Raw genomic sequence first — 15,000 nt, 5'->3', positions numbered from 1 at the left:
AGCCAGACAGAAATAAATCCCATCTTTATGTTTACATTTCTCTACTACACCTGGTTGACAATATAATGCCTTGTACTGTTTTCAAACCTTCTTTTTTTCATGATAAGTAGACATAATAAACAGAATATTTTTGGTTATCCACAAGAATTTAAGACACACGTTTGACATGCAACTATGTGTACATACGTTCAGAATGCATTTACCCACTTATGACTGACATTCCTGACTCACTGCCTCTCTGTCACCCTGCGACACACTATTCAATCATTACACGTGCGCTATCTCGAGGCTCAACTGAACCGAGCTGAACTTAGGGCCATCAGTGTGCTAGTCTCCTGCTCATATAGCATGTACTGACATAAGTACTTACAATCTTGTCAGAAAAGCTCCCACACCTGCCCAGAAAACCGAAAAACCGTGTGTGTGTGTGGGGGGGGGGATGTTATTTGGATGTGCCAGATTCAATGCTAAGTCTACGTCCATTTAACTGTGTACATGCTGAGATCCATGTGAACGGAGTTTTATTACTGTAATGAAAAATGCGAATAATCCAGGACTATTGATATAAACATTCAGAAATTCTTTAGCTAACATAAAAATCACCTTTGGTTGTTGCTGGAAGCTACAAATTATATAAGAGCTAAACATAGTATTAATTTACTTGGTAATAAATTGTATGCATATTTTTGTATGTTTTGTATGTATTTATAATGTTCTGTTGAAAGCTAATAAATATGCTACAAATAAATCAATGAAATGTAAAATTTTCCTCTTTATGTATCATTTAAGACCAGACATAACAAGAACAGTTAGCATAGCTGGATCCGCCATAGGGCACATGGCCACTAGAGGTGCACACCTGAGACGCAGCACACACCTGAGACACAGCGCAGAAAGCAGAGCAAAAGTAGGCGCCTGTTTGTATTCCTCTACCTGGTCACGGAACCATGGCCACACCCACACCTGAGCCCTGCAGATAAATGACATTTAGGAGCATGTTTACTGGCATATATAGCACGTACACACACACAGAGAGAGAGAGAGAGAGAGACCCCTCAGGCAAGGTTACGTTATAGAGGTATAAAGAACTGTGGGATAGCTCGTATACCATCAGCTAAAATTGTCTTCTTGGAAACAAGGCGTTAAATCACGTCAGGATGAGAATCTCCTGCGTTTTTCTACTTCTGTTGGCGGTATGTGCAGAAAATATTTCTATCTTGAAAATTCAGTTTGTTCTGCCTACAACATCCAGTGTGTTAATGCAATGTCTCGTATTAATCTTTTTTATAGTCTTAAAATAAAGGAAGCATGACTGAATAGTAAGTGTGGTCAGACACCACCAGAAACGTTTGTATAACTACTTATGATAGCGGTGCATTTATTTTCCGTGTGAAATCTATGTATTATGTTTTATTTACCTGTTTAAAGTCTTCCCTGAGTTGTGTATGGCTGTGCCACCCGCTTCCACGGTCTCCGACACGCTGGGGAGTTTGGGCATCTCGTAATCTTGGGTCTAGTTTGGTCCAAAGTGCTCCATCTCCCACATAACTACACTTCTGAGAATTTCAGTGTGTGGTGTAACCTGTGGGCATAAACAAACTCTTCCAAGGACAAAGTAGTTTTTGGAGTCTGCTAATGATGTTTCCAAGGCGGCACGGAGTTGTTTACATTTGCTACGTTAGACTAACAACTTCAGGGCAGTTTCGGCTCTGGGTTTGTAGAAGAACTTCCACAGCAAGTCTGACCTCAACAAAAGATCATAATACCCCATTGTGATATAGGGAATAAAAAGGTACAGTCTTAACTGTGAGTTTTAAACGGTTATTAAAAAGTATAAATATTAAAATCACCACTGATCCTGCACCCATGTTAACTGAAACTCTGGTACTTGTTGTAGGGCATTGTTTATTGCACTTATTGTTGTCTGAGTTGGAGCTTGTTTTGTGGTTTGCATATCTAAGCGTCAGCAGTGATCCCTGTATTTCTACATTATTCTACTTCAATGCTTTCTTGAAATCTAAATCTCACTGTACAGGCTGGGATGCATTCTATGAGTAAACAACAAAGCACTTTTGTGTCTCTCTGGATAAGAGCATCTGCCATATGACGTAAATGTAAATCATCTTGCAGTTTGTAAGTGAAACCATTCAAAACTAAATCTTACGTGTAAAGAGTTGGTGCCCATGTCACAGACATTTTTGTGGTACAGATGTTTTTGTTTGTACATACAGGGTGTAGGCTGAGAATGGCCTGATGGTTTTGTGTGGGGGGAAGTCTTGTTGCTAGGTTACAGAGCACATATAGAGCGCATATATAGAGCACAACTGGATAAGTTACTGTGTCAGCAGAACTGAGCGATGTTTGGTGAAAGATTTTCTCACGTCTGATGGCCTGGGGGTTCAAGATTATTGTACAGTAAATGTATTTTATTGTTCACAGTGGAATGAGATTTCCCACTCCTGTAGTACCTCAGCTGGGTAGTCTCCAGGTTTCAACTTTTTGTAATGAACAGAATTTGTAGACTTTAACACGTAAAAAGTGTAACCGTTGTTTTCATATTTAGAGGTGAGACTGCGAGGCTGGCCTCCATGGTCTGTGTTGTCAGAATGGGGGGTACAGAACCTTGTTCTGCAGCTCAGAAGACTGGTCACAGCCTCTGTTAAGCGTTCCTCAGGGAGACACCGTAGAAGCCCCTTTTAAGCCTTTGTTCTGATTACTTTGAGGACAGTGAATCCCTGGTCCCACCCTGCTGGGGTAAATTCCTAAGCTTTTGCCCACGAGTCAGGAAGCTAAATTGGCACGTATTAAGATCTTCAGATCTTTAACCTTGCTCTACAGCATATTTGTGTAAGGCTTCAGTCACAACAGGGTGTGAGTATGTGTGTGTGTGAGTGTATGTGAGTGTGAGTGTATGTGAGTGTGTGTGTGAGTGTGAGTGTGTGTGTGTGTGAGTGTGTGTGTGTGAGTGTGTGTGTGAGTGTATGTATGTGTGAGTGTATGTATGTGTGAGTGTGTGTGAGTGTATGTATGTGTGAGTGTATGTGTGAGTGTGTGTGTGTGTGTGAGTGTGTGTGTGTAAGTGTGTGAATGTGAGTGTGAATGTATGTATGTGTGTGTGAGTGTGTGTGTGTGTGTGTATGAGTGTGTGTGTGTGAGTGTGTAAGTGTGTGTGTGAGTGTGGGTGTGTGTGTGTGTGAGTGTGTATGTGTGAGTGTGTGTGTATGTATGTGTGAGTGTGTGTGTATGTATGTGTGAGTGTGAGTGTATGTATGTGTGTGAGTGTGTGTGTATGTATGTGTGAGTGTGTGTGTATGTATGTGTGAGTGTGAGTGTATGTATGTGTGTGAGTGTGTGTGTGTGAGTGTGTGTGTGTGTGTGTGAGTGTGTATGTGTGAGTGTGTGTGTATGTATGTGTGAGTGTGAGTGTGAGTGTATGTATGTGTGTGAGTGTGTGTGTGTGTGTGTGTGAGTGTGTGTGTGAGTGTGTGTGTGTGTGTGTGTAAGTGTGTGTGTAAGTGTGTGTGTGTGTGTGTGTGTGTGTGTGTGTGTGTGTGTGTGTGTGTGTGTGTGTATTATTAGTTCCGTTACATTCATTGGTTACCTTTTGGTCCATATACATTTTTTAACTTTAAAGGGTCTGACTGTTAAGTTAATTATTGTAGATATCTGTTCAGTTGTAAGTTGTCTCACTACACTGTGCATGTCTTTGAAATTAAAGCCCCAATTCCTTTAACCAAAGAGTGACAACTTTAATCAAACTTCTGACATCGATATGTTACGGGCATAAGAGAGTCCTTGATTTGGAATAGCTTTCCACCACCCATAGGAACAAACTTCCTCTAATTACCCTGATTTAACTTAGATTAGTTCATGCTAAAGCTGCACACTCACTTACAACACTAGAATAGTACCAGCATAGCTCATAATTACACAGCCGACTCAGTCAGATTCATTAGTCAATTCAACTATTATTGTCATTACACCTTCATTGTTCTTGCATTTTGCCTTTGGCACAAAGGGGTGTGTTTTCTTAATTGGAGAGGTTTTGTCAGTTCAAAAAAGTCTGTCACTCACTTCCTTTTGTAATATTTATGATGGCAGCTAATCATTTAGTTACACACAGCCTGCACGTCAGCATCCTGGCTAAGGGTAGGTCTACACACAGCCTGCACGTCAGCGTCCTGGCTAAGGGTAGGTCTACACACAGCCTGCACGTCAGTGTCCTGGCTAAGGGTAGGTCTACACACAGCCTGCACGTCAGCGTCCTGGCTAAGGGTAGGTCTACACACAGCCTGCACGTCAGCGTCCTGGCTAAGGGTAGGTCTACACACCACAGTGCTTACACTCTGAGACACCTCCACCACAGTCCTTACAGTCTGTAACATCTCCATCACAGTCTTTATGGCTGGAAGGGTGTGTGTGGTGAACTTGTCTCAGAGTGTACTGTGGGGGCTTGTCTCACGCTGTAAGGACCGAGGGGCTTGTCTCACACTGTAAGGACTGTGGGGGCTTGTCTCACACTGTAAGGACTGAGGGGGCTTGTCTCACGCTGTAAGGACCGAGGGGCTTGTCTCACACTGTAAGGACCGAGGGGCTTGTCTCACACTGTAAGGACTGAGGGGCTTGTCTCACACTGTAAGGACTGTGGGGGCTTGTCTCACACTGTAAGGACTGAGGGGCTTGTCTCACACTGTAAGGACTGTGGGGCTTGTCTCACACTCTAAGAACTGTGGGGGCTTGTCTCACACTGTAAGGACCGAGGGGCTTGTTTCACACTGTAAGGACCGAGGGGCTTGTCTCACACTGTAAGGACTGTGGGGGCTAGTCTCACACTGTAAGGACTGTGGGGGCTTGTCTCACACTGTAAGGACCGAGGGGCTTGTCTCACACTATAAGGACTGTGGGGGCTTGTCTCACACTGTAAGGACTGAGGGGCTAGTCTCACACTGTAAGGACTGTGGGGGCTTGTCTCACACTGTAAGGACCGAGGGGCTTGTCTCACACTATAAGGACTGTGGGGGCTTGTCTCACACTGTAAGGACTGAGGGGCTTGTCTCACACTGTAAGGACTGTGGGGGCTTGTCTCACACTGTAAGGACTGAGGGGCTTGTCTCACACTGTAAGGACTGAGGGGCTTGTCTCACGCTGTAAGGACTGTGGGGGCTTGTCTCACACTGTAAGGACTGTGGGGGCTTGTCTCACACTGTAAGGACTGAGGGGCTTGTCTCACACTGTAAGGACTGAGGGGCTTGTCTCACACTGTAAGGACTGAGGGGGCTTGTCTCACACTGTAAGGACTGTGGGGGCTTGTCTCACACTGTAAGGACTGAGGGGCTTGTCTCACGCTGTAAGGACTGTGGGGGCTTGTCTCACACTGTAAGGACTGTGGGGGCTTGTCTCACACTGTAAGGACTGAGGGGCTTGTCTCACACTGTAAGGACTGAGGGGCTTGTCTCACACTGTAAGGACTGAGGGGGCTTGTCTCACACTGTAAGGACTGAGGGGCTTGTCTCACACTGTAAGGACTGAGGGGGCTTGTCTCACACTGTAAGGACTGAGGGGGCTTGTCTCACACTGTAAGGACTGAGAGGCTTGTCTCACACTGTAAGGACTGAGGGGCTTGTCTCACACTGTAAGGCAGTGGAGTGCTGTAACAGCAACCCTTAAGAACTGTGGCTCTCTAGTGTCCCTTCATTTCCTGACTGTGGTGGCTAGTCTGAACGCGTCCGAGGTTGTGGCTGCGTTGTGAAGCCACACAGATATTTCTTGAAGCCACACACCTATGGCTTCTGTGTCCTGCAGCGTAAAATGTTGATCTTTCATTTATGAATATGAGCAAAACACTACAGCTGTAACACTGGAAAAGAATCTCCAGGAAAAGCCAACCAGGCTGAGACCATCCAGGTAATAACAGGACCTGGCAAAGTGGTCAGATCAAAATGAGCAATTTCTTTTACAAACAATGCTACATGTTATTCTGTGCAGAGCCTAGCATAACTCACACTTCTGTTTACAGGTGATAAATCTCTTATTATTCAGTCTGAATATTTTTTTGGAGATGAGGTCTAGTGAGGACTATGTATAAATCTTCACCACTCTTACTTCCAAATGTTTTCATCACTACTGCGATGATAAAAAGATAAGTTCTTGATAAGTTATGAAAAAAAGAACAGGTCATTTATCTTTTTTCACTGATGAATTGATTTTTTTTTATTGTCTTTCATCGTAAATGAGGCAGAGTCGTCGGTGAAGAAGATCAATATTCCTTCGGCGTGTGTGAAACATTTATGGACACATCCCAGTACTTCGAGGGTGGAGAGTTATTATGGGAACTGTAGCTTCATCTACAAAGACAGATGGATTGGACAGACAGACATGCAGACAGATGGAATGAACCAACTTTCTTGATCCGGGGTTGGGGAGGTTGCAGGGATTTTTTGAGTCTAATAGCATCTTGAAGATACTGTGTTATGAGTCAATTATGAAACCTTCACAATGTCACAGTGTTGTTCATTGTTGGCATTCTGGGTCAGTATTGTAAAGTAATTGTAAAGTAATTGTAAAGTAAGCATGTTGCCTGTTTACATTCTGCAGCTGTGGGCAGAGACTACACACAGCAAACAGAGGACCAAGGAACATCAGGACAGAGAGAAGCATGTGTGTATATGCCAAAGAGCTTGCGCTTACAGTCCTGAACAATGAAAAAAATCTACTATGAATGAATGTAAAACCTCAAACAGTGAAACTGCGTCTGTCATTCCGTCACGGCTCTGTCTTTGCCTCCAAGGATACGGTGCTGGTCCGAACGAAACGGAGGTGGGTACTGTCCACCATTGAACTAGAAGAGGAGGATCCTGGACCTTTCCCCAGACTGGCCACTGAGGTACAACAGCCTGCGGGGGGCGTGGCTAAGGCTGTGGGAGAGCCTGTAGGGGGGATATTGACTGAGCAGTTGATCAGTCAGAGAAATTCATCACTGATATCTGAGTCACTAGAAACAGAAATAGAAGCTAGAAGGAAGACTCACCCTTCACCTGAGGTTCATGGTTGCCAGGAAACAGATGCTAGGAGAACGCTTGTGTTTTAATCTGTAAAGTGAAATTCCATCTTTATCACTACCATGTGATTCTCACTGCCAATTAATCAGGACAGAGCTGTACACTCATGACACAATTTGATGATTCTACAAAGAAACAGATTTCTGTGATTACAGCTTTTAAAATAATCAATCAATCAGGAAAATTGTGAACCCGAGAACCAATCAATTATTTAAAGGGCTTAAATATCTAAATAAGTGTTAAAATCAGGCCAAACTAGTGTTTGCTAAGACAACTGGACTGAGCTGTTTTTGATCATATCTTAGTATGACGATTATTTCATATTTTAATTAGAAATAATTGTTTGCCTATAGAAATGGTTACTGAAAGTTTTATATGTATATATATTGCATTCTTTCTCTCTCTCCCTCTCTCTCGTGCTTATCGCCAGCTGTTCAATGATAAGGAGTTGAACCACACGCTCAGGTTCAGTATCAGTGGACAGGGTGTGAACGAGGACCCGGTGGGCGTGTTCAGCATTAATGACAGGACAGGAGAGGTCTTTATACACAAGCCCATAGACAGAGAACTACATCCGTTCTTCCTTGTAAGTCTTTTTAAGTGTATTTTAAAACTTCATTTTTGTGTTATTGTTTTGGATGTTAAACATTTCAAAATCTAGTCATATTTAATGAATCATTATTATTTAGATATTGGTTCTTAAAACAGGTCTTCCTGTCTTATTGCACTTTGCTAATGTCTAGGTGAAATTTGACGTGCACGACCGAATAACAGATGAAATTCTTGACAAAACTCTGGCTTTCAACATGGCCATAAAGGATAAGAATGACAATGCTCCTTTATTCAGCCCTGCACTGTTAATCACACAGTTTCCAGAGAACATAAAAGAAGGTTAGGCCACACTCACGTCTCATACCTCTATGATTCAAGGAGCGATCCACCCAAGATGGCATCGCCTTCATCATCTTCTTCCTGTGGGAGGAGAAGGAAGAGTTTAGCTTGGAATGTTCTGACTTTAAACAAATGGAAGTTTCCAGAGCCATCATTAGTAATGAGCGACATTTCATGTATGTGATTTGAGAGGCACAGGTGACTAGTGGCACACGTGTGATTTGAGAGGCGCAGGTGACTAGTGACACACGTGTGATTTGAGAGGCGCAGGTGACTAGTGACACACGTGTGATTTGAGAGGCGCAGGTGACTAGTGGCACATGTGTGATTTGAGAGGCGCAGGTGACTAGTGGCACACGTGTGATTTGAGAGGCGCAGGTGACTAGTGGCACACGTGTGATTTGAGAGGCGCAGGTGACTAGTGGACACACGTGTGATTTGAGAGGCGCAGGTGACTAGTGGCACATGTGTGATTTGAGAGGCGCAGGTGACTAGTGGCACACGTGTGATTTGAGAGGCGCAGGTGACTAGTGGCACACGTGTGATTTGAGAGGCGCAGGTGACTAGTGACACACGTGTGATTTGAGAGGCGCAGGTGACTAGTGGCACACGTGTGATTTGAGAGGCGCAGGTGACTAGTGGCACACGTGTGATTTGAGAGGCGCAGGTGACTAGTGGCACACGTGTGATTTGAGAGGCGCAGGTGACTAGTGGCACACGTGTGATTTGAGAGGCGCAGGTGACTAGTGACACACGTGTGATTTGAGAAGCGCAGGTGACTAGTGGCACACGTGTGATTTGAGAGGCGCAGGTGACTAGTGGCACACGTGTGATTTGAGAGGCGCAGGTGACTAGTGACACACGTGGAGAGCTGAAGGTTACCTGCTCTCAGTAGATGGTCAGTGAGGTCAACGATGGTCGGTGATTGTCAGTGAGGGCCCATGGTGATGAGGACACTCTGACTTCACCAAACATTAACCGTACCCACGGTTGACAACGGGCTAATGGAATAAACTTCAACCAGCTGCCTTGACTGTGAGTCACAGGTTTCCAACCATAGTGTGAAAACAACTGAAACAGATTTCCCATGTGCAGTCCAGACAGGAGAAGCAGAATAAGTTTGACTGTTGCAGGAACCGTTCAGCCGTTCACACGGGTGTCGAGTCTGTTTGTTTGTTTTTGTGTGGCTGCTCTGGGCTCCTCCCTGTTTCACAGACAGTATCCTCGCTCGCACTGAAGCACGGCATATGTAGGAACGTATACAACGTTTACAAAACATTTGCATATGCATGTCTTTATATAAATCTAAAATCTTTTACTGTAGTTTATTATTGTAGATATCTATTATTATTTTTATTTGTTGTAGTTTTTAAGGAAACTCTAATGTTTGTCATGCCCTCTGACCCTGTGCCAGGACAACTGCCAGTTTCACTGCAGGCCAGCGACATAGATGAGCAGAACACAGACAACTCTCGCATCTCCATGAGGCTGGTGTCTCAGGAGCCCACGCAGCCGCAGATCTCGCTGCAGATGGTGCAGAACAGCAGGAGGATCAATGAAGTCAGTCAGCTCGTCTTCAGCGGATGCTTTGATTACGATGTGAGCACTCACATGTCCGGTCTCTCCTTACACACAGTACGAACCCACACACATATACATTAAAGCTCACGTGTATTGTGTGCTTTCTTTAGAAAGTGAACAAGTACACATTGCTTGTTGAAGCCCGTGATCATGGAACTCCCTCTCTCTCCTCTACCGCAACCATCATCATCAACATCTCAGACTCTAACACTCACGCACCTGTGTTCAACGCCTCCACGGTGAGTCTGCACAAACCTGTCATTCCAGCAGCTGCGTGTGCTTAATGTGTGCACAGCAGAAAAAAAAACACATTTCGATTAAACGTGTGAACTTGATCTTGCCACGCTCCTTTTTCTAAATATAATAATCGTTAAGAAATCCACCAGATGTTTGCATGAATCCTACTGTACTCTATATTCACAAAAGCTTTTGATAGTGTCACAGCGTAACTGTCCCGCGAGGCACGTGGTTTGGCCAGCCACGTGCAGTAAGAGGGTCGTCTCTGCAGCCACACCTGCACACACCTGTATTGTGTTAGTCTTCGTGTATTCAAAAACTTGTTGTGTGCAATCTTGTCGGTTATTGTTGGCATAATGTGCGGACGTTGAGCGTTGGTTTTCTTGCCGTTGTTAAATGTAATCGTGTTTGTTCAGTGGTAACCGTGTTGCGTTCATTGTTTGTAACGCACGTGAGTGCCGTCGTCTTTATGTTTCAATGAAATTTTTGTCCATGTCGAAGAGAGTGTGTGCATCCTGTGCCTCGCCCTGCGGCACTCGGGCTACCACACGTTACAGTGACAACTACCTTAAAAACTCTCGTTTCAGTACAACACTCAAGTTTTGGAGATGCAAATCAATACAGAGATTTTACGGGTATCTGTGCTGGACAAGGATAACCCCAACAGTCCAGGCTCCAGGGCAGTTTACACCATCGTCAAGGGTAATGAACAAGGCAACTACAAGATAGAGACGGACCCGGTTACCAACGAAGGCGTACTAACGGTCATCAAGGTAGACACCGATAGCTCTCGATAGGTCAGTGTGATGTTGTAGATATTGTGTTGCTCGGAGGTCAGTGTGTTTTCTCCCTCTCCTGGACATGTATGTCCTTGTATCCCAGGGGAAAGACTACGAAAAGACAACCGTGACGGAGCTGGAGTTAGCGGTGGAGAACGAGGAGCCACTGTTCAGGTGTGTGGATGGTAAACCAGTGAGGACAGGACCAGAGAAAGAAAAGCCCAACACGGCTAAGGTCCTGGTGAAGGTGATCGATGTGAATGACCCGCCAGTGTTCCAGAAGAGTGTTGTGAAGGTGTACAGGAAAGAGGAAGACAAACCTGGGGATGTGCTGTACCAGCCCAGCGTTACAGACGTGGACTCGGACAAAACCAAAATCAGGTGTGTTGGGAAAGTGGAGAAGACCTCCCTGTCCTGCTTGGGTGGACGACATGAAGGGAGGGTTTTAGAAACTCCTAATAGAAACTTCCTAATTCTCGCCAGGGTACCAGATTAGGAATGAAGGCTAAGATAACAGAATGTTCAACATGCAGCATCACATAGCATCGCATGACACCGTGTGTGTGTGTGTGTGTGTGTGTGTGTGTGTGAAGGTTTGAAATAGCAGAAGATCCAGCTAAGTGGATGTCTATAGACCCAAAAACAGGAACTGTGACCTCGGTAAAGAAGATGGATCGTGAGTCACCATTTGTCAAAAACAGCACCTACACTGTCGTGATTCACGCAATAGACGATGGTAAGGCATCACCGCGCAAACACACACAGCTCTTGTTTTGGATCGTGTGGGTGTTTTGTGGTCTATAAGAACTAGCAGTGTTGTGTTTCATGTGTTTAATTTAACATACATTAGGTGTTCTGGGCTCCACTAGAACATCTAGGTGGGAGGTATAGCACAGCACGTAAGCTACTAAAGTAGTAGTTATAAGGTTGCTGGTTCAAGCCCCATGATTAACCCATTGCCACTGGTGGGCTCCTGACTCTTAACCTTTGCCTGTTTGACCTGTACTACTCACATAAGCAGCTCTGGATAAAAAGGTGTCTGGTTAGTAAGAGCTTCTTCGAAATGTGGTCTCCCTTTAGTTGTTGTCTTGCGACATGCCACTAATACAGAGCTTTTTTAGACTAAATAATTCAGAGATGCAACATCAGGCCTGTCACATGTCTAATCTGCTCGTCAATAAATAGGGAAATGGTGGACAAATGGACAGAGCACAGCAGATGAATGCTGTGAATGACGGTTGCGAATGACCGAAACAGAAGTTGACACCAGCTCATCCTTTAGGCGCTTACCTGCTTTCTGGGGCAGCCAATCATATGCAGGAGTACTTGTAGGGGGAGGAACTTGCAGAGATTATTTAAAATTAACTTTATTATTATTAATAATAATCAGAATCATCATCGTTTTATTATAAAACATTATATTATTATAACAAAACTATTATTATTAATTCAATAATAACTATGTTTTTTATTATTACTAATATTATTACTTTAATAATAATAACCATCATCATTATTATACTATAAAGACATTATATTATAATAACATAATAATACAATAACAATGATTTGTCACAGAACGCTCCCATTCCATTGGTCACGTGGTTCGGCCCGCCGCGTGCAATAGGAGTTTGTAACCACACCTACGTTGCTAAGCGCACACCTGCGTCGGTTTAGTCGTGTTGTGTTTGTAGTTATTTAAACCCTTGTGAGTGTGTGCGTTGTCGTCATTGTTCACTTATTGTTCCTGTTAGAGTTCATGTTTGTGCCTCAGCACCTGTGTTTGTGTTCACCGCGTGTGTTAGATGTGAGTGCTGTTGTCAATAAACGTCAGTCTCTGTGGAGTGATTCTGTATCTGCGGCACTCGGGCCGTTACACTATTATTATTACAAGTTAACAATAATAATGTTTATCATTGTTATTGGTACTATAATAATACAGTCAGGTGTGTCAGTGTTTGACTGGCACTGTATGTGTGCACAGCATTCAGGAAGCAGTTATTCTGGTTTAAAGGCTTCAGCTGATCCTCAGAAGTTACTCCAGGTGGAGTCATTCTGATCCTCCATCAGTGGCTCCTCTCATTGTGGATTAATCTGTGCATGTGACTCAACAGAGTAAGATTATAATCCGGTTTAAAACTTGCCAGAGAAAGTGCTACCAGACTGGGCCAAAGCCAGACTGAATCTGTGGAGCAACTGAAACAAAAGTGTGTTAGATTCACTGTGAATTCTCGGCTAATAAACACTGATGGGGCTCGACATGCATTTCAAGATTCTGTAGTCGAAACTCGTTTGTTAGCATTTCTGTCTTACATTTACACATTTGATGTTTTGCTTTTGGGCCACGCCCCCACACAGGTGCCATGTGTTTTGGGCCACGCCCCCACACAGGTGCCATGTGTTTTGGGCCACGCCCCCACACAGGTGCCATGTGTTTCCATCTTGTGTGCTGTGCCATCCCTTCAGTGGACCCCTTCAGTAGATCCCTTCAGTAGATCCCTTCAGTAGATCCCTTCAGTAGATCCCTTCTCCATCTGTGTGCCATAGCGGATCCTCCAGCCACTGGGACCGGCACCCTGGTGGTCCACCTGGGAGATATGAATGATAACAGCCCTCGCCTGGTGAACGGCAGCTCTGTGATGTGCGGGAACAAGGCTGACCACGTGGTGGTGGAGCCCTACGACAACGATGCCGCTCCGTTCGCGGGTCCCTTCTCCTTCTCTCTGGGAAGTGAAAATGGAGACCTAAAAGACACGTGGAAGATTCACCCCAACACAGGTAAGTGCGGGAGCAGGTCAAAGGTCGCAGCGCATCAGAACCGATGCATGTTACTATTTTTAGGACCAGCTAGAGGTTCCCAAAACCTTTTTGCTGTACGTAAGATCCACAAACAGGGAGGGGCATTCACTGGCTGAACTACCATGGTAGTGTTTGTTTACATCCAACCTTTCTCCCGGGATCACTTACCAGATCCTAGTCTGCGTATACAGCAGGTAAGGCACCTTAAAGGCCGCGGTGAGTAATGGGAGGAATTTGTCTCTTAAATCCTGTAACTGATGTCTCACAACAGCTGAAAAATGGAAGAGACAAATTTCCCCCATTACCTAACTGCAAAAAAACTGTCCTATCATTTAATTTTTAACAAATTTTTATTACATTTACGTTTTCATCATTTGAACGCTCGTATGTAGTATTATTTAGAGAGAACTAAATTATAGAACCAACCTGTCAAACATTCCATTCTCCGCATAAAGCACAAAGCACGTAGCGCGTCAGCCCACACCCTCTTACATCGTTAGAATGATTAATGCACCCGGCTTTCCCGTGCAAGGACGTCGCCTGATCTACCAATTTCCTGTCCTCGCCCTGCGTGTTTCACAGGGCCGAGAACCTCGCTAGTCAGCCTCCGGAGCCTGGCCTATGGGAACTATTCGGTGCCACTGCACATCGAGGACCAGCAGGGAGTGGCAGGCCACAACGTCCTGAACGTAGTGGTGTGCGACTGTGGAGAGGATGATGAGTGCAGGAGTCTGCTACCACGCTCGTCTCGCCTGCACCCCATGGCCATACTGGCTCTGTTGGCAGCCCTGTTCGTCCTGGCCCGTGAGTCTCTCTGTCTCACAACAACAGCTCCAGTACCACCCGCCGTAAAACTTGATATGCAAATGAGGGCCGTTTGTGTGTTAGTGGGAATCTGGTTACAAAACTGCTCTCCACTATAATGGCAGATACTGGCTACTCTTCCCAGGAATGTTTTATATTGGCAAGTTACCAAGAGAAACATGTCTCGGTGTAGTTCTCCATTCCACACTGATAACTTTCATTGTCTGGATCACTGCAGGTGTTGACACGTCTTGTTGTGGTGTGTGTATGTGTGTATGTGTGTGTGTTTCAGTGCTTCTGTGCTTGTTTTTCTTCTGCGAGTGTCGAGAGAAAAAGATGTTTGAAGTGTACCTGGAAGATGACAAGAACCAAACCCTCATCCACTACAATGAAGAGGGAGGAGGCTCTCTCATAAGGGTGTGTGGTCTAGTACCATGGGGGGGAGGCTCTCTCATAAGGGTGTGTGGTCCAGTACCATGGGGGGGAGGCTCTCTCATAAGGGTGTGTGGTCCAGTACCATGGGGGGGAGGCTCTCTCATAAGGGTGTGTGGTCCAGTACCATGGGGGGGAGGCTCTCTCATAAGGGTGTGTGGTCCAGTACCATGGGGGGGAGGCTCTCTCATAAGGGTGTGTGGTCCAGTACCATGTTTTTTTAAATAACCCTTCACTTGTTTTGTTTTTTTTAATAATAAGTTTTAATTATCATATCTCATATCTATACCCTACCCTGCTACATAAATACCTCCCCCTATCCCACTATTCCCGACCCTATCCCACTATTCCCGACCCTATCCCACTATTCCCGAACCTATCCCACTATGCCCAACCTTGTCTTTCCATATTCCATAACT

At 44.8% G+C, this 15,000-nt stretch overlaps 1 protein-coding gene across 1 annotated transcript in view; it reads left to right on the top strand.

Moving 5' to 3' along the window:
- Positions 1 to 1,109: 1,109 nt before the first annotated feature.
- Positions 1,110 to 15,000, top strand: part of cdh26.1 (cadherin 26, tandem duplicate 1) — an 18,153-nt gene continuing 4,262 nt past the window's right edge. Inside the window, exons 1-13 of the mRNA XM_035522666.1 lie at positions 1,110 to 1,193; positions 6,595 to 6,657; positions 6,788 to 6,883; positions 7,489 to 7,644; positions 7,802 to 7,949; positions 9,364 to 9,548; positions 9,641 to 9,769; positions 10,355 to 10,540; positions 10,650 to 10,927; positions 11,140 to 11,282; positions 13,094 to 13,324; positions 13,928 to 14,149; positions 14,442 to 14,566. Coding sequence (XP_035378559.1) covers positions 1,158 to 1,193; positions 6,595 to 6,657; positions 6,788 to 6,883; positions 7,489 to 7,644; positions 7,802 to 7,949; positions 9,364 to 9,548; positions 9,641 to 9,769; positions 10,355 to 10,540; positions 10,650 to 10,927; positions 11,140 to 11,282; positions 13,094 to 13,324; positions 13,928 to 14,149; positions 14,442 to 14,566 — 1,998 coding nt within the window. The 5' untranslated portion in view covers positions 1,110 to 1,157. The remainder of the gene's footprint in view (positions 1,194 to 6,594; positions 6,658 to 6,787; positions 6,884 to 7,488; positions 7,645 to 7,801; positions 7,950 to 9,363; positions 9,549 to 9,640; positions 9,770 to 10,354; positions 10,541 to 10,649; positions 10,928 to 11,139; positions 11,283 to 13,093; positions 13,325 to 13,927; positions 14,150 to 14,441; positions 14,567 to 15,000) is intronic.

This window comes from Electrophorus electricus, chromosome 24 (genome assembly GCF_013358815.1).
Source record: "Electrophorus electricus isolate fEleEle1 chromosome 24, fEleEle1.pri, whole genome shotgun sequence".
Classification (NCBI taxonomy): domain Eukaryota; kingdom Metazoa; phylum Chordata; class Actinopteri; order Gymnotiformes; family Gymnotidae; genus Electrophorus; species Electrophorus electricus.
The sequence above is the reverse complement of the archived record's forward strand: the minus strand, read 5'-3'. Positions and strand labels throughout refer to the sequence as shown.